The sequence below is a fragment of the Mus caroli genome, unplaced genomic scaffold (assembly GCF_978045245.1).
Source record: "Mus caroli unplaced genomic scaffold, Mus_caroli_1 scaffold_17, whole genome shotgun sequence".
NCBI classification, from domain to species: Eukaryota; Metazoa; Chordata; class Mammalia; order Rodentia; family Muridae; genus Mus; species Mus caroli.
Genome location: NW_028227272.1, coordinates 8,108,141 through 8,123,970, shown reverse-complemented (window position 1 = coordinate 8,123,970; position 15,830 = coordinate 8,108,141). Strand labels below are relative to the sequence as shown.

At 47.4% G+C, this 15,830-nt stretch overlaps 1 protein-coding gene across 2 annotated transcripts in view; it reads right to left on the bottom strand.

Annotated features, from left to right (window-relative positions):
- Snx29 (sorting nexin 29) overlaps positions 1 to 15,830 on the bottom strand; it is a 431,651-nt gene that overhangs the window by 381,562 nt on the left and 34,259 nt on the right. For both annotated transcript variants that reach the window (XM_021185334.3, XM_029470597.2), the window contains exon 4: positions 13,029 to 13,153. In XM_021185334.3, coding sequence (XP_021040993.1) covers positions 13,029 to 13,153 — 125 coding nt within the window. The remainder of the gene's footprint in view (positions 1 to 13,028; positions 13,154 to 15,830) is intronic.

The window sequence follows — 15,830 nt, the reverse complement described above, 5'->3', positions numbered from 1 at the left end:
CCTCCCCAAAAGATACCAAGAGCCACAGATGTGAGTTGTTACAATGCTCACGGGAGGAATCAGGCCAATGTCCACCCAAGTCAAGGTTAAAGGCCCACTCATCTACGGATGAGAAAATCATTTGATCACCTCTGTTAAGCATTGCCTATTTAAACTTAATTAATAGGGGGGAGAGAGATTGGAGACCTTACTGTTGTAAGGGCAAGCCCTTCACTGCCTCCCACCCAAAAAATAAAAAAGCCAATTGGCCTTGTACTAGGAGCCAGCCAGTCTTAACCCCTTCTCCCTGTCCCCCTGCCTTTCACCCAAAATTGTGGATAATTATCAGTTCAGTGTTGTTCTAAAATTGTTTAGCTAAACTCAGCCAGGGTTCCAACGCCCTACTTAAAAGGCAAACAGGTAGCTACCTATTCAGCACTAATTAGCATTATAAAGTCAGAGCCTACAGCCCAGTGCTGGTATTTCAGTCAGTGCTTTTAAGACAGTCTCAGCCAGATACAGTTTACCATTAGAATAGTTAGGGAATCCCACGGAAATAGGTTTTTTCTTTAGCCCTAGGAACTCAGGCAGAACTATTGAACATAGATAATTTTTCTGCCACAGGCCACCCCCTTTTTTATTTTTGTTTTGTTATCTAATGGGGGGAAATGTGGCCTCCCTTCCCCCCAGCCTGGAACCTGCCTGCTCAAGGGTGGAGCTACCGGCTCATTCGTCCTGCCACGCCCACTGCTGGAACCTGCCTTTGCTGCCTGGAGGCACACACGTGTTCGTCCTGCTACTGGACCCTGAGTTACTTGGCGGGAAATTGGGTTCCCTCCCCCTTCCTTTATAAACTGAGTGTCTGGAAATATTAAATTGAGTCTTGATCAGAGTCTTGTCTTGACTCCATTGTTTCTTCCGCCCCGACTAGATTCCTCTCTTTGCAGGGAACTGCCATTCTCAGTGAACCGTTCGTGTTGTGGACCGCGGGCGGGCCGCAACAACTCATTAATAAAAAACATATGCATAAGCTTGCCCATATGCCAATAAGATGGGGGCACTTTCTCAATTGAGATTCACTCTTCCCAGATGACTTGAACTCATTCCAAACTGGCAAAACCTGAGCAGCACCCTTCCCTAGGGTACTAAGGTGCAGTTCTGAACACACCCCCAATGGCTCCATTGAGACTACTCTGGGTCCCTCATGTTAGAAATTTAGAAATTCAGGGCTACACAGAGAAACCCTGTCTCGAAAAACCAAAAAAAAAAAAAAAAAAAAAAGAAATTTAGAAACTGCCACAAGACTGGTGGGATGCTGTTGTGACAGACCTGACCATGTTTTCCAAGGATTGTGGAAGGACTCTGAACTCTGGGCAAGAAAAGCCATTAAGTGCTCAGAGCTTAATCAGTTACTGTAGGGATATGGCAGATAGTGCTCAGAACAATACAGCCAGAAGCCGGGCCTGGGAGGCTTCAGAGGGAAGCAGGACTGTCAGGGCCATATATGTGATACTTTGAATTAAGAATCTGTGATTGGGGCTAGAGAGATGGTTCAGCAGTTAAGCACTGGCTGCTCTTCCAGAGGACACAGGTTCAATTCCCAGCACCCACCTGGCAGCTTACAACTGTCTGTAACTCCTGTTCCAGGGGACCTGACACCCTAACACAGACCTACATGCAATTAAAACGCCAATGTACATAGAATAAAAATAAATGAATTTCCAGACAGTGGTGGCTCATGCCTTTAATCCCAGCACTCAGGAGGCAGAGACAGGCAGATCTCTGAATATTCAAGGCCAACCTGGTCTAAGAGCGAGTACCAGGACAGCCAAGGCTACACAGAAACGCTGGTTCAAAAAGTCAAAATAAATAAACAATTGGAGGGGGAAACTGGCAATGAGCAAAAAGAGACCTTGTTGGTGTGTTGTTCTTATAGCAATAAAAGAGAAGTGGAGTCGCTTGAGCATTATGAAGAAGGATGGAACTGGAGAATGGAGGACAGGGAGGAGGAGCCTGTTGAGAGTGGCCAGCCTACGGCCTGGGAACATGGTGAGGTCCCAGCCAGGAGGGACTGCGTGAGTCTGTTGCTACATAGTCCATGTTGATATCCATAGCTTATACTATCACTAGAGACCATGAGGAAGCCTATGGTCAGTGCAACCACTGGGGACCACATGGATATCCAGGGGCTGTGTAAAACTTGCCCTGCCCCTTACTGGCTTTGGGTTCTAGAGAGCTGGCCCCACCTCACACTGGTGACAGCACTCAGGAGAGCAGCACAGTGGCGCTGGCCTTGGCGTCAGGCATGTGGGTAAGCCAGTTCCAAGGGTGTGACTGTGGGGGGATGACCTCACCACTGGTCTGACATAAGGTAGCATGCACACACAGGTGATGCAGCACCCCTCGACACATCTAGCAGCTGGGAAAACTGCCCACAGGGTCATGAGTGCAGGAGAACTAGCCCTGCCTCTCACTGGATAAAGTACTCAGGAGAATGGGCCTGTATCTCACCTGGACAACACGGCAGAGCTGACTCAGGTGGTGGGGGTGCAAGTGAGCCAGCCTGGAGCTGGCAAGAGCACTAGAGAGCTGGCCACGAGGTGGCATGGGTGTGGGGGTGATGCCGTCCCCTCCATCCCCTCGATACCTGTGGTAGTTGAGAGAGCTGACCTGAAGGCCTGAGAATAGGAGAGCTAGCTTTGCCCCATCACTGGCTGCAGCATTCAGGAGAGCAGGCCCTGCACCTCACCTGGACAACACATGGAGCTGGCCCAGAGAGTGAAGGCACAAGTGAGTCAGCCCCAAGGGTGTGAGAGCAGGAGAGCTGGCCTAGCCCCTTGCAGGCTGCAGCACTTGGGAGAGGCGCCCCAAGCCTTGACTGGGCAGAACAGAGGAGCTGGCTCTGGAGGCACGGGTGTGGATGAGCTGGTCCTGAGACCATGCGGGCAGGAGCGCTGACCCTGCCTCCTGTTGATGGAGACACTGGGTGGCCTAGCTGGAGCAGTGCTGGAGAGCTCACCCTGGTGATATGGATAAGGGAGAGCCATGCTGACCAGCTTAACTACCACCAGATCAAGGCCCAGATCCAGGGCTCTGAATTGGCCCACCCCAAAATCTGTATCGTCTTTGAACCACTGGGATGCTTGAATAAGATGCTTGAAAGGGGGCTGGTGAGATGGCTTAGTGGGTAAGAGCACCCGACTGCTCTTCCGAAGGTCAGGAGTTCAAATCCCAGCAACCACATGGTGGCTCACAACCATCCGCAACGAGATCTGGCTCCCTCTTCTGGAGTGTCTGAAGACAGCTACAGTGTACTTACATATAATAAATAAATCTTTAAAAAAAAAAAAAGTTTAAAAAAAAAAAAAAAAAAGATGCTTGAAAGGACGGGACCTGCTGATCCAAAGCTGCAGGATCTCCATGACAAGCAGGAGAAGTCCCCATGAGAATCTAATATTAATGGTGTCACTGAAGCCAAAGATCTGGAGCCAAACCAATGACTCATTGCAATGAACATTTGCAAGTAAAGATGTGTGGACAAAAGGGTGTACTGTGGGACACACTGTGACAAACTATACTTCCAAGAAGAGATGTTTTCTATGCTCTGTGTGTGTGTGTGTGTGTGTGTGTGTGTGTGTTCGATGTGGGGGTATGGAACTTGTTTGCTATGTGCCTTTTGACAGAGAAACAGGACTGTACTTTAAACAATTTTTACTTATTTACGTGGGGAGGGTAGCTGGCATGTGTGCCATTGTTCATGTGTGAGGGTTAGAAGACAACTTGTGGGAATTAGGACTTCTTTCCACTGTTGTAGGACTGGCTTTCAGGCAAACACCTTTATCTGCCAACTTATCTTGCCAGCCTAACTTAGCACATGTTGCTAAGAGAGATATGATTATAAGCAGCGACTGTGCTTTGGATATGATTTGAGGGTGTTCCAAACATGTATTGAGAGTTTGGCCCTCAATGTAGTCATGTTGCAAGGTAAGGTCATGGATGGCACTGTCTTTGGAAAGGGTTGAGTAGTTTCCTTGGGACCCCCAAGTGAATTCTCTGGAGAGAAGGTTTAAAAAAGCAAACCTGGCTCTATCCAGGGTCATGTGTCCCGACTTGAAACATGATCACTTTTTTATATGAAATATAATCACCTGACCTCAGGTTTTCTACTGCAGAACTGCAAGCAATACACTTCTTCCATTTGAAATAAACAATCTGTCAGTTTTTAATTGAAAAATGCCACACCCTCAAACTTTCATTAACAATTACAAGCTAATAGATCCGAAATGTTAAGAGCAGCAGGCATCTTCCTTATAGAACTCACCAAACTCCCAAACAATACAACAGAAAAGCTGAACAGCTCTCTACCTAGTAAAGATCTAGGAGAGACCCAGTGAGATGGGACACTTCCTACAAAGAAATCGCAGGCCCAGCAGTGCTTCACTCAGGTCTAAAGCCATCAACAGGCCTTTCCACAGCTGAGAATGAAAGCCACTGAGACAACCCTGCCATCTTATCTGATTAAAGGCAGACATATGGCTGGAAATAATACATCATAACCATGGTGTGTGTGGTGGTGGTGGGTTTCACAGGCTCTTCATGAGTTAATTATTACACTTGAGGAAGAAAAATGCCCATTATGTACAAACTTAACCAGACATAGAAAAATTAAATAAACAAGTATTTTGCACCTTGTTTTACGAAGTCAGACAAACCACGGTTCCAAGTGATAAAATTTTAAGAAAATCATGAAACACCTACTGTTATCCTCAGGGCTTTGTTGTTTCCTGGTGACTAACACTGTGGAATCCCATTTCTTAGGCCTCTCTGCCACCCAGAGACCCTCTCTCATAAAGTTCTTTAAAGCTTTGGCCCATTTCTCTCTTGAGTTGCCATTCTTGTCATTTACATGAGCTCTGTAACACTATAGATACCACCCTTCTTTCCTGGGACACAGGCTGCGAACTTCCTTTACTCTGAGGTTTATCTGCCAGCGTCTAATGACATCATTTGATGAATGGAGTAGTTCATGTTCACAACCTAGGTCATCTTCCATCGTAGCAACTGGCTGCTTCTGAATCTGCTTACGAAGTCCTTGCTTGCTCTACAGCCATAAGGACTGTTAGAGTCGGCTGAGTATCATGTGTGTGGGGGCTGAGGTTTTCTTCTTTTGCTCATTGGTTAGATGTCTAACTGATGAAGAGCTATTTACTGACTACTCTTCAACTGCCCTGAAACATCATAAATGGTCATAAATCAAGTGTCCAGGTTCCTTTCCTTCTGGACATCACATCTTGATAGTCCTTTAACCCTTGTGTTCCTTTAACCCTTGTGCCACTAGCACTGTCCTCCTAGCCAACCACCAGCCCTGCGGGGAGTTGACTGTTACATCCGCTCACAGAGTGGTGGGAGGGTCAGCAGCCTCTCACCTGAGTCTTCAGCCTCTCCCTACCTATCCTTTGCTATTCTGCCTTAGTTACATGTGGAGAGGCTACAGTATATTGCTGAGGAAAACTAGAAATGGGGGCTCATCTCTGTAGCGATGGGGACCCCCTCATCCCTGCTGGATAAAGGTTTTCCAGGGTTGGTCTACTGGGTATGAGGAAAGAAGGACCTATAGCGCTGTAAGTAATCCATCCCCTGTGCTCTGTAAGGAGACCCAAATGAATTCTAGCAGAATCGTGCCTCGGTTTGTCCTTGGCACCTTAGGAGGAGAGGTACACCGTATATCCTGGTCAGGGTTTCTATTGCTGCAATGAAACACCATGACCAAAAGCAACTTGGGGAGGAAAGGATTTATTTGGCTTACACTTTCCCATCACTGTTTATCACTGAAAGAAGTCAGGACAGGCACTCAAACAGGGGAGGAACCTGGAGGCAGGAGCTGATACAGAGGGCACGGAGGGGTGCTCCTTACTGTCTTGCTTCGCCTGGGTTACTCAGCCTGCTGTTTTATAGAGCCCAGGACCACCAGCCTAGGGATGGCACCACTCACAGTGGACTAGGCCCTCCTCCATGGATCACTAAGAAATGTCCTGCAGGCTTACCTACATCCTGATCTTACAGACTCATTTTCCCACTTGAGGCTCCCTCCTCTCTGATGACTCTAGCTTGTGTCAGATTAACATAAACCTAGCCAGCACACAACGTTTATGTCCTACTAGTAAGTGATTTTAGCAATAGCACCCTGTCCCCTCTACTGTAATTTTAAGAGAAGTCTTTGTATCTGGTAAATGTAAATCCTGGACTTTGTTGTTTCAGGTTGTTGTGACTTTTCTTTGAGTCCTGCATTTTGAATCATCTTGTCCATTTCCACATACACAAAAAAATACACACACACACACACAAATCACTGTTAGAACCATAGTTGGGATTGCATTAAATTAGGATTAATGCAGCCGGGCGTGGTGGCGCACGCCTTTAATCCCAGCACTCGGGAGGCAGAGGCAGGCGGATTTCTGAGTTCGAGGCCAGCCTGGTCTACAAAGTGAGTGCCAGGACAGCCAGGACTACACAGAGAAACCCTGTCTCGAAAAAACCAAAAAAAAAAAAAAAAAAAAATTAGGATTAATGCAATCTGAGATTGCATTAATTACTATTATTTATTATTATTATAATTATTATTAATTATTCTCAGATTACATTAAATCAATCTGAGAATAGGTTATTTTTCTGCCAGTGAAATGAGCCAATTCAAGCCAGATTAGAATGTATTAAAGGCAGGTTTATTGGAAAGCTGCTCTCTGGCGAGTTCATTGGCCCCAAGGACTGAGGCCAGGGGAGTTAGCCATGGAGAGGTGGGGGGAGAGGGGAGAAAGAAAGAAAGAAAGGGTGCCTGTGTAGAGAAGAGGAAGAGGAAGAGGAGGAAGAGAGTGCACAAAATGTCTGGATCATAATAGGAAGGAGCCTCTGGGGGGAAGGGCAGCCCATCCCCCGAGCTAAAAAGTTCAAGGTTGAAGGCAGGGTATGCCAGGTAGGAACTGAGAGATGCTGGGAGAACCAGGAGGCCAGGTCTGCTCTGACAGGTAAAACACACACCTCAGTCTCTAGTCCCGGGTCCACAACCGTCAAGAAGAATTAACACACTTGTAAACGTGAAAATTCCAGCCTGTGAACCTTAAATAGACCTGCTTTGCTGATGTCCTATTGCTTCTTAGTGCTTTATGGTATCCATGAATGTTGTTGCTTAGGTATTTCTAGGTATTTGAGACTTTTTTATGTTGTTAAAAGTAGCATCTAAAAATACTTAATAATTTTTATTGGTACCTAGATATGCAGTTACTTTTTGTTTATTAATCATGTCTTTAATAACCTTACTAAATTAACTATAATAGTTTGTAGAGTTTTTAGATTTATACTTCTTTCCTTTTCTCTAAAATTTTTTAAAATTTTATTTTATTTACATGTATATACATGTATGTGTGCATGTACACATGTACTCAGGTGTGTATGAATGCTATGTGTCACAGCATGTATGTAGAGGTCAGAAGACAACCTTGCTCCTGTTTGAGGCAGGGTCACTGTGTTATTTGTCTACTGTGTGTAATAGGCTGTATGTGACAGGCTGCCTGATCCATAAGCTCAGGGTATTTTCTGGTCTCACCTCCAGCTCCTCACAGGAGAGCTGCACCTGGCTTCTTTTCATGTGGGTCCTAGGGATTTGAACTGCGGTCCTCTCCTTTTTGCACAGTAAGTGACTTGTAGTCCATTTCCCTGAGATGAGACCTTGCTCTGCAGCCAGGCGTCCTTTGCCTTCTCCACAGATCCTTTGCAGAGAACAAAGTTTCCTTTTTCCTCTCTTGCTTTGTTTCCCCTAGCAGATCTGTCATATGCCACCAAACTACACTGGAAATGTGGGCTTGCTTGTCATGATCCTGATCTTAGAGGACTTCATAAGATTGGGAACATTCCTTTCTGTTGGGTAACAGGCTGCTAAGAGTTCCTATCCTTGCATTTTATCACATGCTCTCTCTGAATCTGTTGAGGTTGAGGACTGTATTAGGCCACACCAGCACACCCAGCAAGCCCAGCTGGGTAATTACGCAAGTTCTTTTTATGTATCACTGGATTTGATTTTAATATTTTACATCTATTATTGTGGAATAAATTGCTTTCAATTGATTTTCTTTCTTTTGGGGAGGAGGGGGAACAGGGTCACCTCATGAAATCCTAGCTGTCCTGAAACTCACTCTGTAGACTGGCCTTGAATTCACAGAGATCTACCTCCTCTGACTCCTCAGTGCTCAGATTAAAGGATGTAGAACCCCAAACTTTGGTACAGGAGATCCTGCTGACAGAAGCTGAGCCTCAGTCTCCAGCTCAGGCACATGAGCCCCACGACTCATCACTTTACCTCCAACACACACACACACACACATACACACACACACACACACACACAGAGCTCCAGGAGGACTGCCGTTAACCCAGGGTGAAAGTGGCCCAGTGCATCCCTTAGTAAAGCAGATGAATAGACTAACGCACTGACCGTAGTGGAGGCAGATCAGCTCCTGGTACCCCACAGCCCAGCAGAACCTCACAAAGCAATGCTGAAAACCCACACAAATACGGCCATGATGTTTCCTCCAAAATGAGGAAACACAAAGGTCTGTGTGAGAAACCAGGGACACCCTTGGCAAGGCTGGGGGATGACACAGAAACCAGGGACACCCTTGGCAAGGCTGGGGGATGACACAGAAACCAGGGACACCCTTGGCAGGCCACTCATATTACTATGACACAAGTAATAGAAATATGAGTGGCTTAAGAACAGTGAGACTGCATGCAGAGTTTTTTGCATTTGTGTATTTACCTTATAGTCAACACTTCACCAAAGTTGAGGTTATAAACATACACCGTGAGGGTGGGAAATTGACTCAGTAAGAAGAGTGTTTGCTGTTCAAGCATGAGGACCTGAGTTCAAATGCCAAACACCCTCAGAAAAACGTCATTTGTGGGCTGAAACACCTATTTTATCATGAAAAGATGAACCAGTAAGTAAAGGTACTTGCTACCAAGCCTGAGTTAAGTCCCTGAGCCTGCACAGAAGGAAAGAACCAACTACCACAATTGTCTTCTAACCTGTATATTCAAGCCATTGCATGCATTTACACACACACACACACACACACACACACACACACTCACACACACATAAAGAAAGGAAAGCAGCTAGCCAAGTGTTACAGTCCCAGAACTGGCAGACAGCAGCAGGAGTACCCCCATGATCACTAGCCAGCCAGTTTAGTCAACTTGAGAGCACCAGACCCTATCTCAAAACCAGGAAAACTAATAACACAGAAAGCAACAGCAGAAACATCCGATGTTATCTACCTCTGTCCTCCACACATGCATGAACAGGAACACACACAAAATGCTTTAGCATCCTCACTCAGCCCTCAGAACAGGTCACAGTAGGAATCTGGAAGGGGGCGGGGGGTCCTCAAAAACTTCAAGTGCTCAAATCTGCTTCCTTTCCTCTGGACCACGTCCTGAAAAGGGCAGCAGTCAGACACTGACTAGCCTGTGGGACAGCCAGCCTGTGGGACAGCCAGCCTGTGGGACAGCCAGCCTGTGGGACAGCAAACCTGTGGGATAGCCAGCCTGTGGGACAGCCAGCCTGTGGGACAGCCAGCCTGTGGGACAGCCAGCCTGTGGGACAGCCAGCCTGTGGGACAGCAAACCTGTGGGATAGCCAGCCTGTGGGACAGCCAGCCTGTGGGACAGCCAGCCTGTGGGACAGCCAGCCTGTGGGATAGCCAGCCTGTGGGATAGCCAGCCTGTGGGACAGCCAGCCTGTGGGACAGCCAGCCTGTGGGACAGCCAGCCTGTGGGACAGCCAGCCTGTGGGACAGCCAGCCTGTGGGGTTAGTAGCTCCCACCTCCTGATCCTGACAATGAGGACAGCAGACAACAGCCAACACTATCGCAAGCTTCAGGGCAGCAGGGAAGGGGACAGTGATAGGAATGAGGGGACACCTTTATCCAACCTGCAGAAGCCAGTGTGCTCAGCTCCAACCACAGCCACAGAGCAAGTGTGGGCCCAGGGACAGCGGGCTGAAATTTAAAGTACAAACCCCTATTTCAACATGAAACTCCACAATTTTTAAGTGTTAGAAACTTAAAAATAAGGCAGGAGTGGTGGCATACAACTTTATTTTCAGCACTTGGGAGGCAGAGGCAGGTGAGTTCAAGGCCAGCCCGGTTTACACCACGAGTTCCAGGAAAGCCAGGGCTCTGTTACACAAAGACACACTGTCTCAAAAAATAAACAAACAGTAAATAAAAAATATGATACATACATACATGCATACATATGTAAATGAGTTACTAAGCTCAGCCATCCATGTGCCCAACCTCAGAAGGCCAAATGCAAGCCACATCCTTGGCAGGCACGCCACATTCCCTACCAATGAGATCATTATATTCAGTCATTGCGCTGAGGTGGTGGAGCTTCCCTCTCATCAGAGGGAAATGAGTTTGTTTTGTTTATGGTGCTGGGGATTGAACATATGAACTCACGCATGTTGGGCAAGCACCCTATCACTGAGCTAGTACCCAGCTGGGGCGGACCACGCTCCTCATCTGCAAACAGAACTGATACAGCAGCTTCGTGGGCTGACTGAAGCCTGTGCCATTGTCCCTAATACAAGGACAGTGCAGACCACGCAGAAGACTACTGAAATGCAGGAGGCCTGAACCTGGCCTGGAATTTGTTCACGAGCCCAACCACCCTTCTGTGAGGAGGCACGGCCTGCAACTGCCTCATCTTACAATGAGGAAACAAGAGTCAGGGAGATGTCCCCACTGTGCCCATCTGACAAGTCAGAGAAAGATGTCAACCCTGACAATCTTAAGCCACAGGTCACAACCCCTGTGCTACATCTTGGAGGGCAGGGACTCATATCTGATAAAAGGGTCTCTCCCATGGCTCCCCAACCAACCACAAGAAGCCACTGACCTGATCTCAGCTGATAAACCACCAGCCCTCCTCCCTTGGGAGGCTCTTAATCACTTCCTGAAGGAAAGAGGTCTTAATCAGCCAAGGCCTGTCTAGCAGCCAGTGAATGGTTAATTAAAGCAGCCAACAGAGATGACAATGAGGCCTTGGCAGCCACCCCAGGGCTAAGCCAGTCTGCTCTGTCCCCAGCTTCTCGTTGGCACAGCTGTGCATCCAAATCAGCATAAAACAACAGAGTCTGTGCCCCCACCTTCCCAGGTACAGAAGGAAAACTCATGCAAGCATGAGTGGGGTGGGGGGAGGGCACCCAGAACGCTACAAAGGCATCGGGGCTTTCCTGGTTATCAGAGTCAAAGACCGAGAAGCAAAAACAATCTAGTGTGTGAGGACCAGGAAGAGCTATCTCCCTGTGTGGCCGAGGTCAGAACTTGAGGAGGAGGTGAGAGAAACAGTGAAAGCTCAGGGTGCTGGGGGAGAAAGGGTCACTCATGTGAGCAATGCAAGCCAGCCTTGAACAGGACCTGTCAACACCTCCTGCCGACCACCCTCAGAGACCATGCTTGCCCTGTGTGCTGCACTAAGGTTGGACACTCCCACAAGGTCAGAATAGCTCCAGATCCAGCTTGCCTCTGTGGCCAGCAGCTGACCTCCCACACTGGTCACCCCATAGATTAAAGTAACTATCTAACAAGTCAAGATGGAAACAGAAAAAAAAGGAGGCTCAGCAAATATAGGGACGCTAGAGAAATCTTACCAAGCAGGCCGAACACTGATTCCCCCTTGAGAAGACATAGGATGGATGCATCCCAGGAGAGCTACCAGCACTGCCACCGGCAGAAGCTGACTGACAGACACAGAGGCCTCTGTGCCAGATTCTTAGGATTAGCTTCCTCCTTACCTGTCTTGTCTCAGTTTGGTTTAGTTTTTGAGACAGGATCTAATGGAGCTCAGGCTGGCCTTAAATTCTTACCCTCACGCCTCCAACTCCCTAGTGCTAGGATGATAAGCCTATACCACCATGCCTGGCTCCTTTGCTGGCTTTTAAAGGAAACCTGAGAGCACTAAAGGAAATTCAGTGTGAAATTCAGCTCTGAAAGGGACTCCCAAAACCCAGTCTCTTGAGCTACAGAACATTCATTTCTGAAACTGAGCTACTCATTAGATAAACAGGAATCAAAGGTTTGCTGAACAGCTGAGAGAAAGGAAGGCAGGCCTAGAACCAGGTGTGGTGGCACACATCTGTTACCAACACAGACAAGGCTGGGGCAAGAGGACTGCAAGCCCAAGGCCAAAGGCTGAAAGTCCAGCAGGCAGCCCCACTGGTCTCTAGTGAGACCGTATGTCATGAAGGCTCTACCTTTCTGGTGTAAGGGAGGACTAATGGGAGCAGGACATGCTTTCCTCAGCAGCAATGGGGAAGAGGAGGTGTCAGAAACTGGAGATGATGCCCACAAGGAGGGTCTCTAAACACACGCCTTTGAAATGTAAAGGATGAAGAGGTGCCAGGTCATCTCTGTATAACACAATTCATTCCCAAGTTCATGGCCAGAACAGAACCCTTACCTGCCAGCTTCCTTGCCAACACAGTGGAGGCAGCAAAGACCTATGCTACTTCTGGGAAGAGGAAAGAGTTCGTTACATCTAAGACCATCTAAGGGGCAGGGTCCTACTAAGCACCAAGAGTTCCCTATCTTCAGGAACAGTGTTTTACAACACTGAAATGAATGACAGCAAAACTCTGAGCTTTGAGACCTGCAGGGTTTCTGGTGTTGCTGAAGACATTTAATTATGCAGGGCCATACTATCCCCTGCATCAAATTAAAACAGGTTATTAATTTCCCAATAATTGCTACCCCACACTGGTAGTATAAGCACCATGGCTGTAGGCCACCAAACCCAGAGGAGCTGGTGACACATGGCTCTGAGGATCATGTGCTCAGATTGGCTTCATTTAAGTTAAGGTGCAGACAGCAGTGATTTAGCTTCTGTGTCTCACTCCAGAGACTTCTGGGCACAGCACATGCCCAGACCCACACATGAACCTGCTATGGAGAGACTAAACTAGCCACAAATCAGAAGTGGTCTCAAGTACCTGTCTCGGTCTTGCTGGTGAAGCCTGCTGCCTGTTTGATGGCTGCAGCCGTGAGTGCCAATCCTCGGCTCCTCTTCATGCCATGCTGAAGGACGGCTTCGAACTGGGCACACAGACAGGTCACCCTGAGGAGAAGCAGGGACTCATCAATCCACTTGGGAAGGGAGCGGTAGCACAGTGGGCTCCAGAGCTGCAGGCGACCTGGGGAGCTCTGAAAGCCCCACCCCCACTTATGTATGAATCGCATAAGTCAGGGATACCCTCAGGACCCGTGCTGGAGGAACCACAGAAAGGGGGTGGGTGCAACCAGGAGGTGATGCCAAGCCAATTTAAAAACAAATAAGTCCTGTGGGAAAGGGCTGATGTTAACTACATCCAGGCCACAAGTCTCCACTCTTAATCCCCATCCCATAGTTTACAATGCACAAAGCAAGATGACATCCTCAGAGGCGGAATCTACCAGCATGCCCAACTGGAAACTGTAATTTCATGGCCTGGTACTTACTGCCATGTGAATTCTTACTTTTGTTCCTTATAGTACTATAAGAGATTATATCATAAATGCCTATCTAGAGTTAACAACATTTTCAGTTAAATTACAGTTGCTGTACATTTTACTGAATTTCTCAATAAGCAAAGAAATGGGAGCTTCAGAACATGCCCATGAAGAGATGAGGTCAGAGCAACCACATTCTCAGGTTATCCCTAAGTTCTTGGGCCTCTGCCCAGGCCTTCTGAGCTGTTCCACTCTGAGCAGTCACTGTGTAGCTCCTAGGTATCAGGCCTTGTTCTGAGCTCTGGTAATACAAAGGTGGGAGAAAAGGTGGGCCACTATGGTGCACACCTTTAATCCCAGCACTGAGAAGGCAGAGGCAGGTGGATCTCTGTGAGTTCAAGGCCAACCTGGTCTACATAGCAAACTTCAGGCCAGACAAGGTTATTTTGTGAGACCTGCCTCAAAAAGGAAGGAAGGAAGGAAGGAAGGAAGGAAGGAAGGAAGGAAGGAAGGAAGGAAGGAAGGAAGGAAGGAAGGAAGGAAAAATGGAAGGAAGGAAGGAAGGAAGGAAGGAAGGAAGGAAGGAAGGAAAAATGGAAGGAAGGAAGGAAGGAAGGAAGGAAGGAAGGAAGGAAGGAAGGAAAAATGGAAGGAAGGAAGGAAGGAAGGAAGGAAGGAAGGAAGGAAGGAAGGAAGGAAGGAAGGAAAAATGGAAGGAAGGAAGGAAGGAAGGCGAGAGAAGAAACAAACACAAAGGATAAAAGAGACAGAGAAGGCCCCATCCTAGAGCCTCTGCACTGCTCTGAGGGAGAAAAGTAAGGACAGAGACCACACAAAACACCCCAGTTCCTCAGAACTAGGAAGAAATTAAACCAGGGTGGCATAGGAAGTGGAAATGGGTAACTCCAGGCCAACATTCTGTGACCAGATGGTAGTAGCTTTGGAGTTATGACATCACGATGACAAAAGGCAGCAAATTAGACAGAGGGGCCCGGTGCAAAGGCCATTAAAGCACGCAACATTTAGCTCCACCCATCACCATGCCTGCCCCAGTCCTATTCAAGGGTGATCACCCTGTGGATGTTGAGTCATCTTCACAACTACTTCAGTAACTCCCCCAACAACACTATGAGACCTGGTGAGGAAGATTCTATTATCTCCAAACCTAACTCGTGGTCTCCTAGCTTGTCTCTCCTGGACCACCTGCAGCTGGCAGGGTCTGGCACCCACTATGTGCTCCACCCCCTCCCCCTTGTACTTCTCTGATTACAAAGCACAGGTTTCAGGATCCACCCGCAATGAGACATCCCTCTTTGTGGGGCAGAAGTACTCCTAAACATTAGCCATGTATCTGCCATCCTCTACATACTCAAACAGGCATGCAAGGATTTGAGGGCTTCCTGAAAGCTGAGGCAGACACAGAATTATATGAAATCCACAGAAACCAAAACTGGAGTCAGACCGGGCTCAATCTTAGGAAAAACAACTCTAGAGTGTGTTATTAACTGAAGCCTCCAGCTTCAAGTGAATCTGGGGAAACTCAACCATCCGTTTAACAACCCCTGGCACTTTGCTTGCCTCCAAAGCATAGGTCAGCAACTGCCTGGCCAGCTCCAGATAAAACCAGGCCCCTGAATGGAATGGAATGCAGGCAAGCCGCAATCCTAGGTTTGTAGGGTTCAGTGGCACCAGAAGCCCTGCCTCCCCAACACACACAGATCACAACTAAGCTAACATAGCAGAAAAAGCCAGGTGAGTGCTGTTCTGTAATTACTAACCATGACACCAAGTCAGAGGCCATCCCATGTCAACAGGCCCTGTGGGCCTCTCTGTCTGACCTAGCCAGACCTGTGTCTACTTATTATCCAACATTTCACATGGGCACACACAGAGAAGCTCCCTATATAACCACGTCAGGGAAGGTTTTGATTGCTCCCTGCCATTTTGTAAGGTGTTAATTCATACAACAGCAAATAAGCACCTGCTTTCCTCCATGTTACATTTTCTTAGCTGAGTCTGTATTTCCCAGAATTCTCTCTGCTAAATGTTCTTTAACTTCACTGTGGAAGGCTGACTGCCTCAATGAAATTACCACACACAATTTACTTTCAAGTTAATGAGTTGGGACATGTTCTTAATGAGTTTTTAATAACAGTAGATGTTTTAGTTTTAAAAAAATCATCCAATAATATCACCCAGGCTTCTGTGCTTACAGCTAGCTGTTCATGGGATGAAGAGCTGAAATGCAGTGCATCTTTACAATGGAGTACTACTTTGCATGAACAAAGTTGAGTTCAATCCACCAC